At 39.7% G+C, this 13,160-nt stretch overlaps 1 protein-coding gene across 1 annotated transcript in view; it reads left to right on the forward strand.

Moving 5' to 3' along the window:
• The window catches only part of ATP13A5 (ATPase 13A5), a 100,824-nt gene that overhangs the window by 30,645 nt on the left and 57,019 nt on the right, over positions 1-13,160 (forward strand). Inside the window, exons 8-11 of the mRNA XM_046003647.1 lie at positions 1,993-2,065; positions 3,005-3,133; positions 10,339-10,509; positions 12,764-12,921. Of these exons, the coding sequence (XP_045859603.1) occupies positions 1,993-2,065; positions 3,005-3,133; positions 10,339-10,509; positions 12,764-12,921 (531 nt within the window). The remainder of the gene's footprint in view (positions 1-1,992; positions 2,066-3,004; positions 3,134-10,338; positions 10,510-12,763; positions 12,922-13,160) is intronic.

Here is a 13,160-nt window from a genome sequence, read left to right on the forward strand (position 1 = left end):
AAGGTTATTTATCTTCTTACAGGAAAAAAAGCTATTTTGAAGCACTTTAGGAGAATGTATTCATCAACAGAAAAGGCTTTAGAGTCAGATGAACTAGGGTTTTATTGTCAATCTTAATACTTAGTAAGTGAATGATTGTAGGCAAGTTACTTTAACATTTTCAAGCCCCTAGTTTGTCTTGGTTTTGCTTTTGTTTGGATTTTATTTTGTTATATGTACACTGGAGATGATAACATTTTAATTGTCGGATTAGTTTGAGGAGTAGAAAAAATCAAGCAATACCTTCCAGGTGCTTACCAACTGTGCCTGGCACAGAGTAGTGACTTAATGTTCTAAACTGTTTAAAAATAATGAATGTAAGCCATAAGAAACACTGGGTATTTCTTCTATGAAGCCTTGGGGGCTTTGAATAAATCTCTGATATGCAAAATAAATCAGTATCAGACCATGTTCAGTTTTGGAAGGTAACTGAAAATGATTCAATTCAATGTTCAGGGAGAAGGAACAACTAACTTATCACGTGAAATTTCTTATATAGGAGTACATGGCTGGTTAGTGTGTAAACCTGACCCACAAATCAGGAATCCTGACTGAATCCAGTTTTCTTGTCACAGAACCGAGGCTCACTTTCTCACCATTATCCATCATTAAAATGGATGCCCCACTTGGCAAGCCACAGGAAGTCAATTTAGGGCACTGAACATGTACCTAGCAAACAGTAATATCACCTCTTCCACTCGGTTGGTCCACATGTTCGAAGTGTAGCTTTTTATAAAAACTGAAGAGAAGAATAAATTGTTCTGTATAAATAAAAACACGAATTTATTATATTTCTCAAGAGGAAAGTTACATAATTGTGTTTAATGCTTGTCTTAGTCTGGTGACATTGGCTACCATCGGCTAAAAATCATCAATAGGACAGATAAAAATAATTTACCCTAACATCTGAAAGAAAGTTTTATACTTGCATTAAGCTGGGCTGTGTTTCAGTACTGTTGACAGTATTCAGATCTCTCCTGAGTATCCAGGTGAGCCGGGCTGTGCCTTCCAGGAAAGCCCCAGCCGATGGCGCCCCCTACAGTCGATATGGGGAACTGCGTGGAGAACATGCTCTCTCACCTCTGCCTTCCCCTCTCCTGAGTTTCCCTGGAAGACTCTGCCTCCACTTTTCCAGGCAGCTTCTAATTCCTCCACTTCGAACAGGGTCATATCTCAGTGAATTCCACCCCAAGCAGATCTTCCCTGATGACGCACTTCGACAATTTTTTATCCAGCAACAACTTTTATTAATCATTAATACTTACTGAGCTCTTACCATGGTAATGAGTACTATTCAAAGGGAGAACTAAGATAGGCACTAACTAAATTTTAAAAGCCATCTGAAACAGATACTGCTATTGTCTCCATTTTCAGATGAGGAAAAGGGAGTTAGGTTGAATAATGCCTTACTGGAAGCACCAGGCTTCCAAAACGAGCAGCACTGGTCTAGTCTGCAGACATCCCCAAGATGAAAAGCCACCTGTTCATAAAGGAAGGGATGGTTGTTCCACATAAAATCAAAACACAACCCAAATATTCCCAGGATCTTGCAATGGAAAGATCAAACCCAGATTAATTGTTTTATAGATGGGAAAGAGGTACCAAGAGGGAAAGTAACCTATTCATGGTCTTGTTGTCTTTCCCCTGCTTCATCAGGTGCCTTCAAGAAGTGCGGCCTCAGGACTTAGCATTGGTCCTTGCGCAGGGTGGTTGCGCATTATGTTTCCTGGAATTGAAATAGTATTAAATGGATTAGCATATTTATTGCTATTGGTTGGGGGTTGGTCAGGGTAGGGGTCGGGGTAGGGAAGCAGAAGCATCAAAAGCAGAGCTTGACCCTTTGCCCACAGTTGCTTTGGTTGCGATGGCAGGCTCTGTTTTTACCGTATTGAGATCATGCGGTTTTCAAGTTACGGGCTATCTGATGTTTAAACGTGAACTTTGAATTGGCAGCAATCAATTAAGCTGCACAACCTTGTGGAGGACCACAACAAAGTCCAGGTTACGGTCACCGTAAAGGGCACAGGTAAGTGATATGTTCTGCCAGCTTCAGCATCCTAATATTTCGGGGTGGAATCAGTCTCATCTGTTCTTGATTATTAGTTGAGGAGAAAATTCTTCTCTGATTAAACCCAGGTCTGGGGCTAAAGTGAGGCAAATAAGGTTTCTAAGATGCAAAAGTTAAGGAGGAAAGATCATGCTAAATTTCCTCTGTGTTTGCAGGACCCAGAAGGTGAGCATCTCACTGAATTTTGTAACCTGGGTGCTTTGCATGCCTTGCCTTGATTGAACCATTTCCACCCAGTGTCTGGGTTGCTTCCAGTTCCCTCTGCCTTCCATACTTCACTCATTTGAATGTTTCTCAGTAAGCCTTCTTAAGGCTTTTTGAATTCCCTTACTAACCATCCCAAACAGACCCTGAATCATAACATTTACAATCCTTATTCAGAATCCAGCCCTGAGTAATTCTTGTAAATTGCTGATGGCTGGGCATTTGGCATTTTCTCTGGATTTAGCCTGGAGTAGGGAGGTCATGGTTCTTTGCAACGAGTGAGGAGCTTCACCTTAGGGCAGCAGAAGCTGTCTGAATGATTTACACTAGGCCCCACTCCAAAGACAGAGTATGCCAAGTGGGTTAGGAGCCCAGCCCCAGCAAGTAAGCAGCATTAAAGGGGCACCTCTCAGATGACCGATACCCTGGAGTATCTCCTATGGACAGAGAACTGTCCTAAGTACTAAGATCAAGTTAGAATCTTGTTACTCTGGTAATCTTTAGCTATGGCCCTGGAATCAAATCCGTAATCCTGGTTTCTGTGATTCTGCAAATGAGCAGAAAGGAGCTGGAGCAAGTGAATGTGTAGTGTGGTTCTTGGTCAGCAGGTTGGTTTAGAGTTCTCAGCCACTTGCATTTTTCAGTAAAAACATGACTAGATCAGCCAATCATGGAACTTTTGCTGTTGTGTAGGTTTGCAGGAGCTGGAATCCCGTCTCTTGGTTCCTGGAGATACTCTTATTCTTCCAGGAAAATTCTCATTGCCTTGTGATGCTATTCTGATTGACGGAAGCTGTGTGGTGAATGAAGGCATGCTCACAGGTAGGCTGTTGTCATGGAGCTTCTCCTTTCCTGTCCAACGCCTAGGCCAAGAGTTAGCAAAGTGCATCAACACATCCTGACCTGCTTTATACCAGCCTGATATTAAGATGTGGGGAGACAGGTGAGGGAGACACAACTAGGCTATTCATGCAGATGGAGACTCCATATATGCAAAGAAGAAACCTTTAATAACTTAAGAATCAAATGACAATAAATACAAAATTTATAAATAGAAGAAAAGTCTAATGCATGTGATTGGTTCATTTCCTGATGGGTGGGGTGAATTGGGTGCATTGGTTCAGAGGAGGGTGAATGTGTAAGACTGCTTGGTGCACAGTATCTTCATAAACACGAGCATGGTTTACACGCCTATCCAAGCACAACACAACAGGAAACCAACAGTTCTCACAGTTGGCAGGGTGCAGAGATTTTACCCAACCCTGCTCTCTGTAGATGGAAAACTGAGCCCCAGGATTCCCTGGGAAGGAGATTGACTTGAACCTTCAAGGAAAGGCCATATAACAGTTCTGTTCTTTAGAATTGTGTTTCCAGTTGATCTTACTGGGCAGAAAGCCAGTTTTCTTGTAATGGTTTGAACTGTCATTCTTATTCTCGTTTGTACTTCATAAAGTTCACTTGAATTTGTGTAATTAGCAAGGCACTAGGTATAAAATATTCTTTAGTCAAAAAATCCCCAAATACACAGGGCATCATATAAGAAGAAACCATACGATAACACAAAATAGAAAATATTTGTTTTTTGCTGCTTACAAATTGTATTTTTCTGTTTCCAAGTTGCTAAAGACAGGAAAAATACAAACACACATGCACGCGTGCGTACACACACACACACACACACACACACGTTTTTAATATCACCTAAATGTAAAGTACATTACCAATTCCTAAATTGTTCAACATAAGCAGATTTCACATTAAAAATGGGTCTGCTTAATTTAAAATTGAGGCAGGAAAATGTAGTAAACATAAATATGCTCGGTATAATTACAAAATACCCCTTTAGTGTGTTGAAATCTAACTGCCTTATAATGATAGCGATGAGGATTTGCATACTGATCATATCCTTTATCCAGAATGTTGCCATAGTACCCAATGCACAAACCTCAAGCCCAAGAAAAACTGTCCTCCTCACTCCCAGGTAGCAACTTTCTCACATTTCCAGCAGCCTGCGAGTGAAGAATGGCTTTTCTCACTGGCAAAGGAGCATGGCTGTGAGGAAGAAGGGGAGGACTGATCAGGTTTATGCCCCTGGGTGTACTGACTTGGGTGTATGGTTCTTGCCTTGATTCCAGGAAAACTCAGAGAGTTCCGGAGAAGTAGAGAGGGTAAACAATGCTGCTTTTCCACAATTTTCCAGAATTGACCTAAAATGACCTTAAGAAGTAAGTGGCATTTCTTAGGTCTGTTTCTGGAAAAATAAGGTAACCAGCATTAATATCTACGTAACCTAAGTACTAAATAAATGTCAATTTTAGGGACAAACCCATAAAACAGAAGTACATATATTTCTTTCTCATTGTTTTCTTCAGTAAGATCTAAATACCACCATGCTTTAAATACATTATTACACAGTCAACATAGATCTGCCCGCTCATGTACACTATTTGTAAGAAGGATCCTGATTGAACAATTAGATTATGCTTAGATTCCTGAAAATGCATATGTCTTCCTAGAGCATTTGTCCACAAATTTGACTCAGCTTTTTGTTTTTTGTTTTTCTATGTGCAAACCAGTCCTTTGCAGATATGGAAGTCTTTATATCTTTATTTAGAAGAAAAATAGCAAATACTCCTAGCATCTCTAGAGCAATTTACATTTTATAACTAACTTTTATATCTCACTTCATCATAACATAAAATAAATGAAGAACCATTATAATACCCAACTTCCAGATGAGGAAACCCAGGTGGAGAGAGATCAGACTGGCCAGCTAGCAAGTATCAGGGTCCGAGGTGGCTTTTGCTTCCGAACAGGAGGGACCATGGGAGGAGGAGGATGATTCTAAGAGGGGTAAAGCTCTCATTTCTTGTGCCTTATCATTTTTTTCTCTCAAATGGATATTCCTACTCACAGCACATGCCCATTATAGGATCTTCCTCCTTCTCATCTCCTTAGCCTCATCCTATTGCCATAAGCTCAATTATGCAAGAAATTTAATTTTATAACTAAACTTAGTTTTAATTTTTGTTCCAAATTTGCCATCCTTGAGAATAAGTAATGGTATAAGTCAGGTGTTCCCCTCAGTTGGCGTGTCCCCTGATGCAAAGCACTGGGGAGGTAGGTCTGGTTTAGGGTAACTCTTTTGTTTTTTGCCCCCACTCCACACTCTGGGCTTGGGAAATGTCCCAGGCCTGTGTCCCTGCAAAAGGAAGCCAAGTGGTACCTTTCGCTTAGTTTTCAGAAACTTCTAGAGTGTTTCTTTACGCTTCTCTCAAGGACACATAATATCTAAGTTTCCTTTGGATCCTTCTAATTTCCAATCCAGAGATTTTTATTTAGCTAGAAAAGTAGTAGAGGGAAGGCATAGTGAACAGAAAAGCTTTATTTTTATTCTCAGGTGGTCTCTAAAGTTCATGGTCAAACTTATGAATGACTTCTGAGACCCAAAAGCCAGTTACCAACTCCTCAGTCCTTTCTGCCTCTGAAGGAGGTGAACCCCTTCAAGTTATAGCTCCTCACAAAGCAGTCAAGAGGCAAAAGGGAATAAATACTGTGGGGGAAATTCTATTAATGTTCTGAAATTTCTCTTGGCACAATAACTCGTTTCTCTTTCTTGTATATATTCAGCATTATGCTAATGTTTTACATATATTATTTCATTCAATCTATAACTCTCTAGGTGGGAGAATCTAAGGCCCAGAGAGGATAAGTCATTTGCCTAAAGTCACACATTTTCAAAGTGGTAGAGTTGCTATTTGGATTCATTTGCTTATTTATTTATCCATTCATTCATTCATTCCATAAATGTGTATTAGCTCCTGTTTATGGAGCACTCTATTAGGTGCTGGGGATATAGCAGTGAAAAGGGCAGGTAAGATTCTGCCCTCATGGGGGTGACAGTCTAGTGGGGAGGAAAAAAAAAAACCACGAGAATTGGTAAATGACATAAATTTCCAATGACACGTTTTCAAACATAAATGCCAAGAAGAAAGTAAAACACTCAAATCCAGGTCTTTTGACCTGAGAACATAGGCCTGAAACTATAGACCCCTCATTCTCTTATGGGACAGATTGGTAGTATCACCGCTGCCACAATCCCCTCCTTCTCCCTCTACTCATTAGACTTAGTGACATATTTGAAATGTGTGTGTGGGTCGTGTGCTGAGATCCAAGTTGAACACACGGGAATTTCCTGAAGTGGTGATGTCACATTTGCATCCTGTCAGCCAAGCTTGTAATGAGTTGCTAGGTCAGCTCTTTTCTCTCTTCCCTTTTCCTTTCCTTCTGTCTTTCACTTCTCCCTTTTTTTCATTTACTCATTCGTCCATCCATTTATTCAATAAAGGTTCGGAAATGCCTACTCTGTGCCGGGCACTGTGCTGAGTTCCTGAGTGGCAAGACAAATGAGAGATGACCACTAGCCTCCAACAGCTTCCAGTCGAATGGCCCCGAAATAGAACAGACAAGAACGTGGCACTTCATGAGGAGGCACTGGCTCATTGCGGCTAAGAGGCAGAATCCCACTTCACAGCAGCCAGTGCTCCCAGGTCCCAGAAGTCAGCGGAAGTTGATGATGAGTGCTTGTCCTTCTAAAACACTCTCCAGACTCTTTAGACCTCCAAACATTTGTAGGCAAATCACTCTTTCTTGGGATTCTGAGAAAGGCCAAGCACGAGACTCCTCATTAATATGTGAATAGCGTAAAAGAGCCTTGAAAGTCATTTCTGTGTAAAATCATATCTGATTTGAATGTTATCTTTGGAACATTATCTCCAAATGACTTCCATCTCTGGTTGATTGAATGCCTGCCTGCCACCAGTACTGTGGGTAGTGCGTGCAGAAGCTATCCACCAACATTAGCCTAAGACTGTATTGTAGATTAATATTCTGTGATTCAAAAGCAGAAAAACATTAGAAATTGTCTCTAAGTATCTGCTTTTACAAAGGCTGATTTCAAAAACAATGGGGATACAGTGATTTGTAGATTTGTCAAAAAGGTTCTTTCCCTTTTCCAAAACCACTTAGAACATAACTGGTAAAGCCAAACAAAGAATAAATAGCATAATTGTTTGAAAGAGAATGAGTTAGGAACAATGCTTGGCTAAAGGAATTTCTTGAGAATATTCAAGATCACTAATAAAAATTGTATAGCTTCTTGTACCTTAGGATGTAAAAATGCATCACGTAGAAAACAAGTTTTGAAAAACCAATCATAGGAAAACCTGGGTAATTGTTTTTATTCAATTCACCCAGGCATTCAGCAAAAATATGTCTTTTGAACCTATTACATACCAGCAAGGAAAATGAACAGTATAAAAAGTTTTAATGTCAAAGTCCTTGCCCTCAGTTATTACCTAGAAGAGAGAGAACCTGAATTTGTGTAACTATAATCAATATAATACTATTTCCAAATTAGAAATATGACATGTTATTTTGCTAATTGAACATTTAGCAGAAGACTGGTGGAATTTTAAATTCATTCTAGTGCTTTTTAAATCTGAGAGCCAGAAAGTGTTATTAGCATTTTTATTTTGTCTCTGAAACCTATCCTTTTAAACTCTGGGCTAATTTTCTTTGTATTTTAAATAACCCGTCTTCCTGCTGCCATCAGGAAAAGTAGAGGAATAGTACCAGCAAAGAATGGCAGTCAGTAATAGGATAAGCAGTGGCCTGGTTTAGCTGGAATGTGTAGGAAAAAGAGCCAGTGATGCCCAGTTTGTGGTGGCTTTGAAAATCTAGCAAGAGAGAAAGTTTGCACTCGGGAACCTTCCAAACCTCATCCTATGTTTCTTTTCATCTGGCTATTTATCTGTATCCTTTGACATATCCCTTAACAAATTAGTAAATGCAAGTATTTCCCTGAGTTCTGTGAGCCACTCTAGCAAATTAATTGAACCCCAGAAGGGGATTGTGGGAACCTTAGATTTATTAGTCAGAAGTGTAGGTGACAATGTGGATTTGCAACTAGCATCTGAAATGGGGGGGAACAGTCCTATGGGACTGTGTCCTTAAGCTGTGAGATCTGATGCTGTCTCTAGGCAGATAGTGTGAGGATTGAATTGCATTCAGTTAAATTGTAGGACAACCAGCTAGTGGCACAGAATTGCTTGTTGTGGGGAAAACCCTCACCCATCTGGTATCAAGAGTGTGTGAGTGAGTGTGGTAGTAGTGTCATAGCAAAGGAGACACATAGAAGGCACGTTTTGCATGGAGCACTGGGTGTTGTGCAAAAAGAATGAATACTGTTACGCTGAAAAAATAAATAAAATGAGAAAAAAAAAAAAAAAAAAAAAAAAAAAAAAAAAAAAAAAAGAAGGAAAGACTGAAGGTTTCTCCCATCTCAGGAGGTCAAGCCAGATTGTGGGTGAAATAATTACTCATTTTAAAAAAGAGGTATTAATTCTACTGTAGTCTCAAATTATTATTATTAAAATGTGTTTCCTGTCAAGGGGCTAAGCAATTACAGGTAATCTATTGATAAGGCAATCACCATGAGTCAGCAGTTACCAAAGAAGCCTTTGGGATCCAAATGCAAGAGTCCAAGAATGAATCAGTGAGACCCACTCACAGGCAAAAGCAGTAAGAGTTGGAGAATCAATCCATGAGAGGGAGGAGCATGGGAAAAGGAGGTGATTCTGAGACTGTAAACAAAAGAGTGGTACCATAAATAGTCAGGAGGATGTTTCATGATGAAAATATTAATACGGATTGTAGATATTGTAGATATGGTGACTTGGGGATGCTAGTAAGATATCCAGATTGTGAAGAACAACCCACCACTGGGAAATATAAAACAAGAACACAGGAGGGAGGGAAGATGAAGATAGATGTCATTGATCTAACGATTTAGAAGTATTAATTAATGAGAATAGAGCTGAGATGATCCAGAAAGAAAAAAAAAGATGTCCTGTTATATTGGTTTCCAGTTTTCACTACAAGCTCCAAAAACATCATGAAAAATATTTTATAGATTGTATGAGGGTGTAATTTCTTGTTCATCTCTGTACTTCTAGGACTCTACCTCTACCGTCAACACTCAATGTTCCAAACACTCTCAGCCATCTTTAGTGCCCAGAGCACAGCAAGCTCTTGCTCTCATTTCTTCCAAGAACACTTTCCTCTTCCCCTTGATCTAGTTGGCCTCATTTCCTTTTGAGTTGTCATTTATTAATTGTCCAGGACCTCTTTCCTGGATAATCCCCTCTTGGGTTAGATCTTCAGATCACCTGGTACTACTACCAAAATACTTCTCTTATTGTATTTTCATTAATTATATACTACTCTTTATTGGCTTAGCCCCCCTGGGCCTCTGAGGGCAGAATTTCTGTTTGCCTTGTTCATTAGTGTATTTTCAGCACCTAGAGCAGTGCCTGGCACAGAAAAAGCACTTTTTGTTGAATATTTGTTGAATGAATGGATGAATGGATGGATAAACAAGTAGATGAAAGGGAATAATAATAATTATACACATTTTTTAAAAAGATTTTTAATTTATTTTACACAGAGAGATCACAAGTAGACAGATAGGCAGGCAGAGAGACAGAGGGAAGCAGGCTCCCTGCTGAGCAGAGAGCCTGATTTGGGGCTTGATCCCAGGATCCTGGGATCATGACCCAAGCCGAAGGCAGAAGCTTAACCCACTGAGCCACCCAGGCACCCCAGTTATACACATTTTACTTTTTAGTTCCTTCATTGCCTAGCATAGATCTGGGCTTAAGGAATACTAATGTGGACATTTAAGTGACAATTCCCTTTGCTAAAATGGCCTGCTTTTTAAATTATAATAGCATTCCATGCAGACCAGGTATGGAAAATATAGGTAAATTTAAATTAAGTAAATATCTGATATATAGCCAAATATACCACTTCTTGCATCACCAGCATCCCTGAGAAGTCATCTGACTCAGGGGATGCTCAGTAAGACCTGAATAGCTGTGTTTGTATACTTTCTTAAAGCTGGAAAGTACCAGCTCTAAATGACTACCTGAGATCACATGGAATCAACAAAAGACAATCTTCTTCAGGAGAAAGTATACCTGTCACAAAGACACCATTGCCCCATGTGGACAGCACCATGGCCTGGAAATCCCACAGCTTGGAAGATTATCGGAAGCATGTCCTTTTCTGTGGGACAGACGTTATCCAGGTCAAGCCGTCTGGACAAGGGCCAGTGAGAGCAGTTGTCTTGCAAACAGGTTGGTAGATTCCACTTTTGTAAATTTAGTTCATGATTAGAGGTGGGGGAATTGGATTGGAACAATTTTGTGTGGGAATATGGAGTTCGCTACATTCTGGTAATAACAGCCATACCTATTTGTAGTCAGACCCTTGTTATTCTAAGGTGCCACCATTTCCAACTGAATGGTTTGTTGTTAAACCATGTGTCTATGATGAAGCATATACAGAGATGAAGTAGATGTCCTCAAAGGCAAGACTATGTTATTGTAGGTTTGTTTGTTTGTTTTTGTTTTTGTTTTATGTCCACGTGCTTCTTTTCTTTTCCTTCTATACCCACTCTGAGTGATTACCAAGAAAGCACTTCCAAAATCATTGCTTGAGGACTTTTTCCTTTTAAAGTGCTGCTTGCTAGGATATTATTTCAAGATCCCTGCTGGATACCTCCACTTAGTTTCCCTACAGACACTTCAATGTCGAAGCATGTAAAGGACTCATCCTCCTCTGTTGACGGCTTTACCATCTAGCCAGTCCTTCCACATCGCCTTTAACTCCTTACTTTTCCCGAACCAAGTAGGGCACCACATCCTGTTGATTCTACAAATACCTCCAAGTCCTGTCTCTCTCTCCTTCATCCCCTACAGTTGGTGTTTTGTCCAGGCCCTTCATCATCTCCTGTCTAACTATTACCAGAGAAATATTGTTTTGACTGTTCCATTTGAGTTTTTGCCTGAAATACTTTGTCTTGACTTTCATTCTGTCTATCCCTTGCTCTGTCACCAAGTCACATTTCTAAAACATATTTTGAAGCAGTTTATGCACACCATGCTCAAAAACTTTTCAAAACTCTTAATATTATGCCCAATCTTTCATATTACATGATGCAGACAATACCTTCCATGACCTATCCTAGCTCACTATATTTACCCCTGACCTGTGTTTCTGCCAGCCCACACAAGCACAAATTCAAAACATACCTTGGACTTTGTTGTCCCTAAGCTTTAGTTAGTCTATGATTCAATTGTTCTACCTGATTCTTTTTTAATTAAAAATATCAAGTTTTGTTTCAAAGTAGTCAGTAGGCATAAGAACATCTCTCAGCTAGCTGATAAGCAGCACCTAATGGATGGTAATCATGGAAACACCCTGATCTGAGCTTGTAAAATGCTGAAGCAGCAGGTTAGAGAAAGTTCTGCTCCTTGTCTCCAAAGCCTACAAAGCCATGTTTGAGGAGCCAAGATGTTCAAAAGGCATAGGAATTAAGGAATTAAGGCATTTCATACTTAACAATAGTGACCTATTTCTAGCAGTCAAATTTTTTTTTTTTTTTTGCCAATGACTTAGATTTTAATGGGTATCTACAAAGTGCTATGCCCTGAGGGCTAAAGGGAAGAAAAAGTGAGATACTCCTTGAACTTAAAGAAGACTGTGGTCTGGGTCAGGAGACAAGTGAATTTATAGCTAGCTAAACAAAGAACAGTGATAGATGTCATGTGATTAAGTATTAGAGGGACTCTAAAGAAGGGGAGAAATTATTTCTGATATGGAGTTTGATATGAAGTCCCATATTTTGATATTTTGTTAAAGTGGCATATTGCTCCAAGCCTGATAGAATGGGAAGGATTTAGCCAATCTTATCAGAGAGCTAAAAAGATCCTGATCTGTTTCTGCAAAACACAAAGGAAAGAATGCACTGGAGTCTTCTGAGAGCAGTGTTAGTTAAAAGTCTAGCAAGATAGTAGTCTACTGGATTGATCGGGCTTGGAATGCCATGTCTAGAAATTTGAACTTTATTATAAAAAATGGAGGCTCTGGAAGGTTTTTGAGCATAAAAATGACATGATGAGAGGCACATTTATTTAAGAAATTACTTGTTTCGTGTTTTCCTTTTCTCTTAATTTTCTATTGTTTTTCAATGCATATTTGAGCTTTAAAGTCTTCTTCTCTCAGCAGCTCATCTTCTCTGGTGACTGCATCTGTTGGTTCCTTAGTCTTCTTGTCCCCAGTCTCATGCTTGAGTGAGGAGCTGCACTGTGTGAGCCACTGAAACACTGACTCCCAGAACAAGAGAAACTGAGCAGGGCTAAGGAATGCCATTTATTGTTCCTGGCAATTTTGTAAGAATAATCCATATAAATGTACTATTAGCAATGGTGTTTTCATTCCATATTCAAATGACACTATTAACCAATCCTTAACTTGATGCAAACCATTTTGGGTTTGGGGGAAACTGTATTAAAGGACCTTACTCCACCTGCAATTATCTTCATGTAGGTTACAATACTGCCAAAGGGGACTTGGTCAGATCCATCCTCTACCCTCGGCCTCTGAACTTCAAACTATACAATGATGCCTTCAAGTTCATAGTGTTCCTGGCCTGCCTTGGAGTTGTGGGTTTCTTCTATGCCCTTGGTGTATATATGTACCATGGAGTAAGTATTGGGGGTAAGGGTTTTAATAGCGTAGCTTTCTCAAGGAACTTGACCTAACTCAAAAGGATTAGATAAGGCTACCCTTTAGCACCATCATTCTGTGAGTCAGCACATCCAATAGAGCTTTCTTAGATGACTAAACTATTCTATACATACACTGTTTAATTTGGTAGCCCTTAACCACATGTGCTTATTGAATGCTTGAACTGTGGCTAGTGTGACTGAGGAAATGAACTTTC

The sequence above is a fragment of the Meles meles genome, chromosome 4 (assembly GCF_922984935.1).
Source record: "Meles meles chromosome 4, mMelMel3.1 paternal haplotype, whole genome shotgun sequence".
In the NCBI taxonomy this organism is placed as follows: Eukaryota; Metazoa; Chordata; class Mammalia; order Carnivora; family Mustelidae; genus Meles; species Meles meles.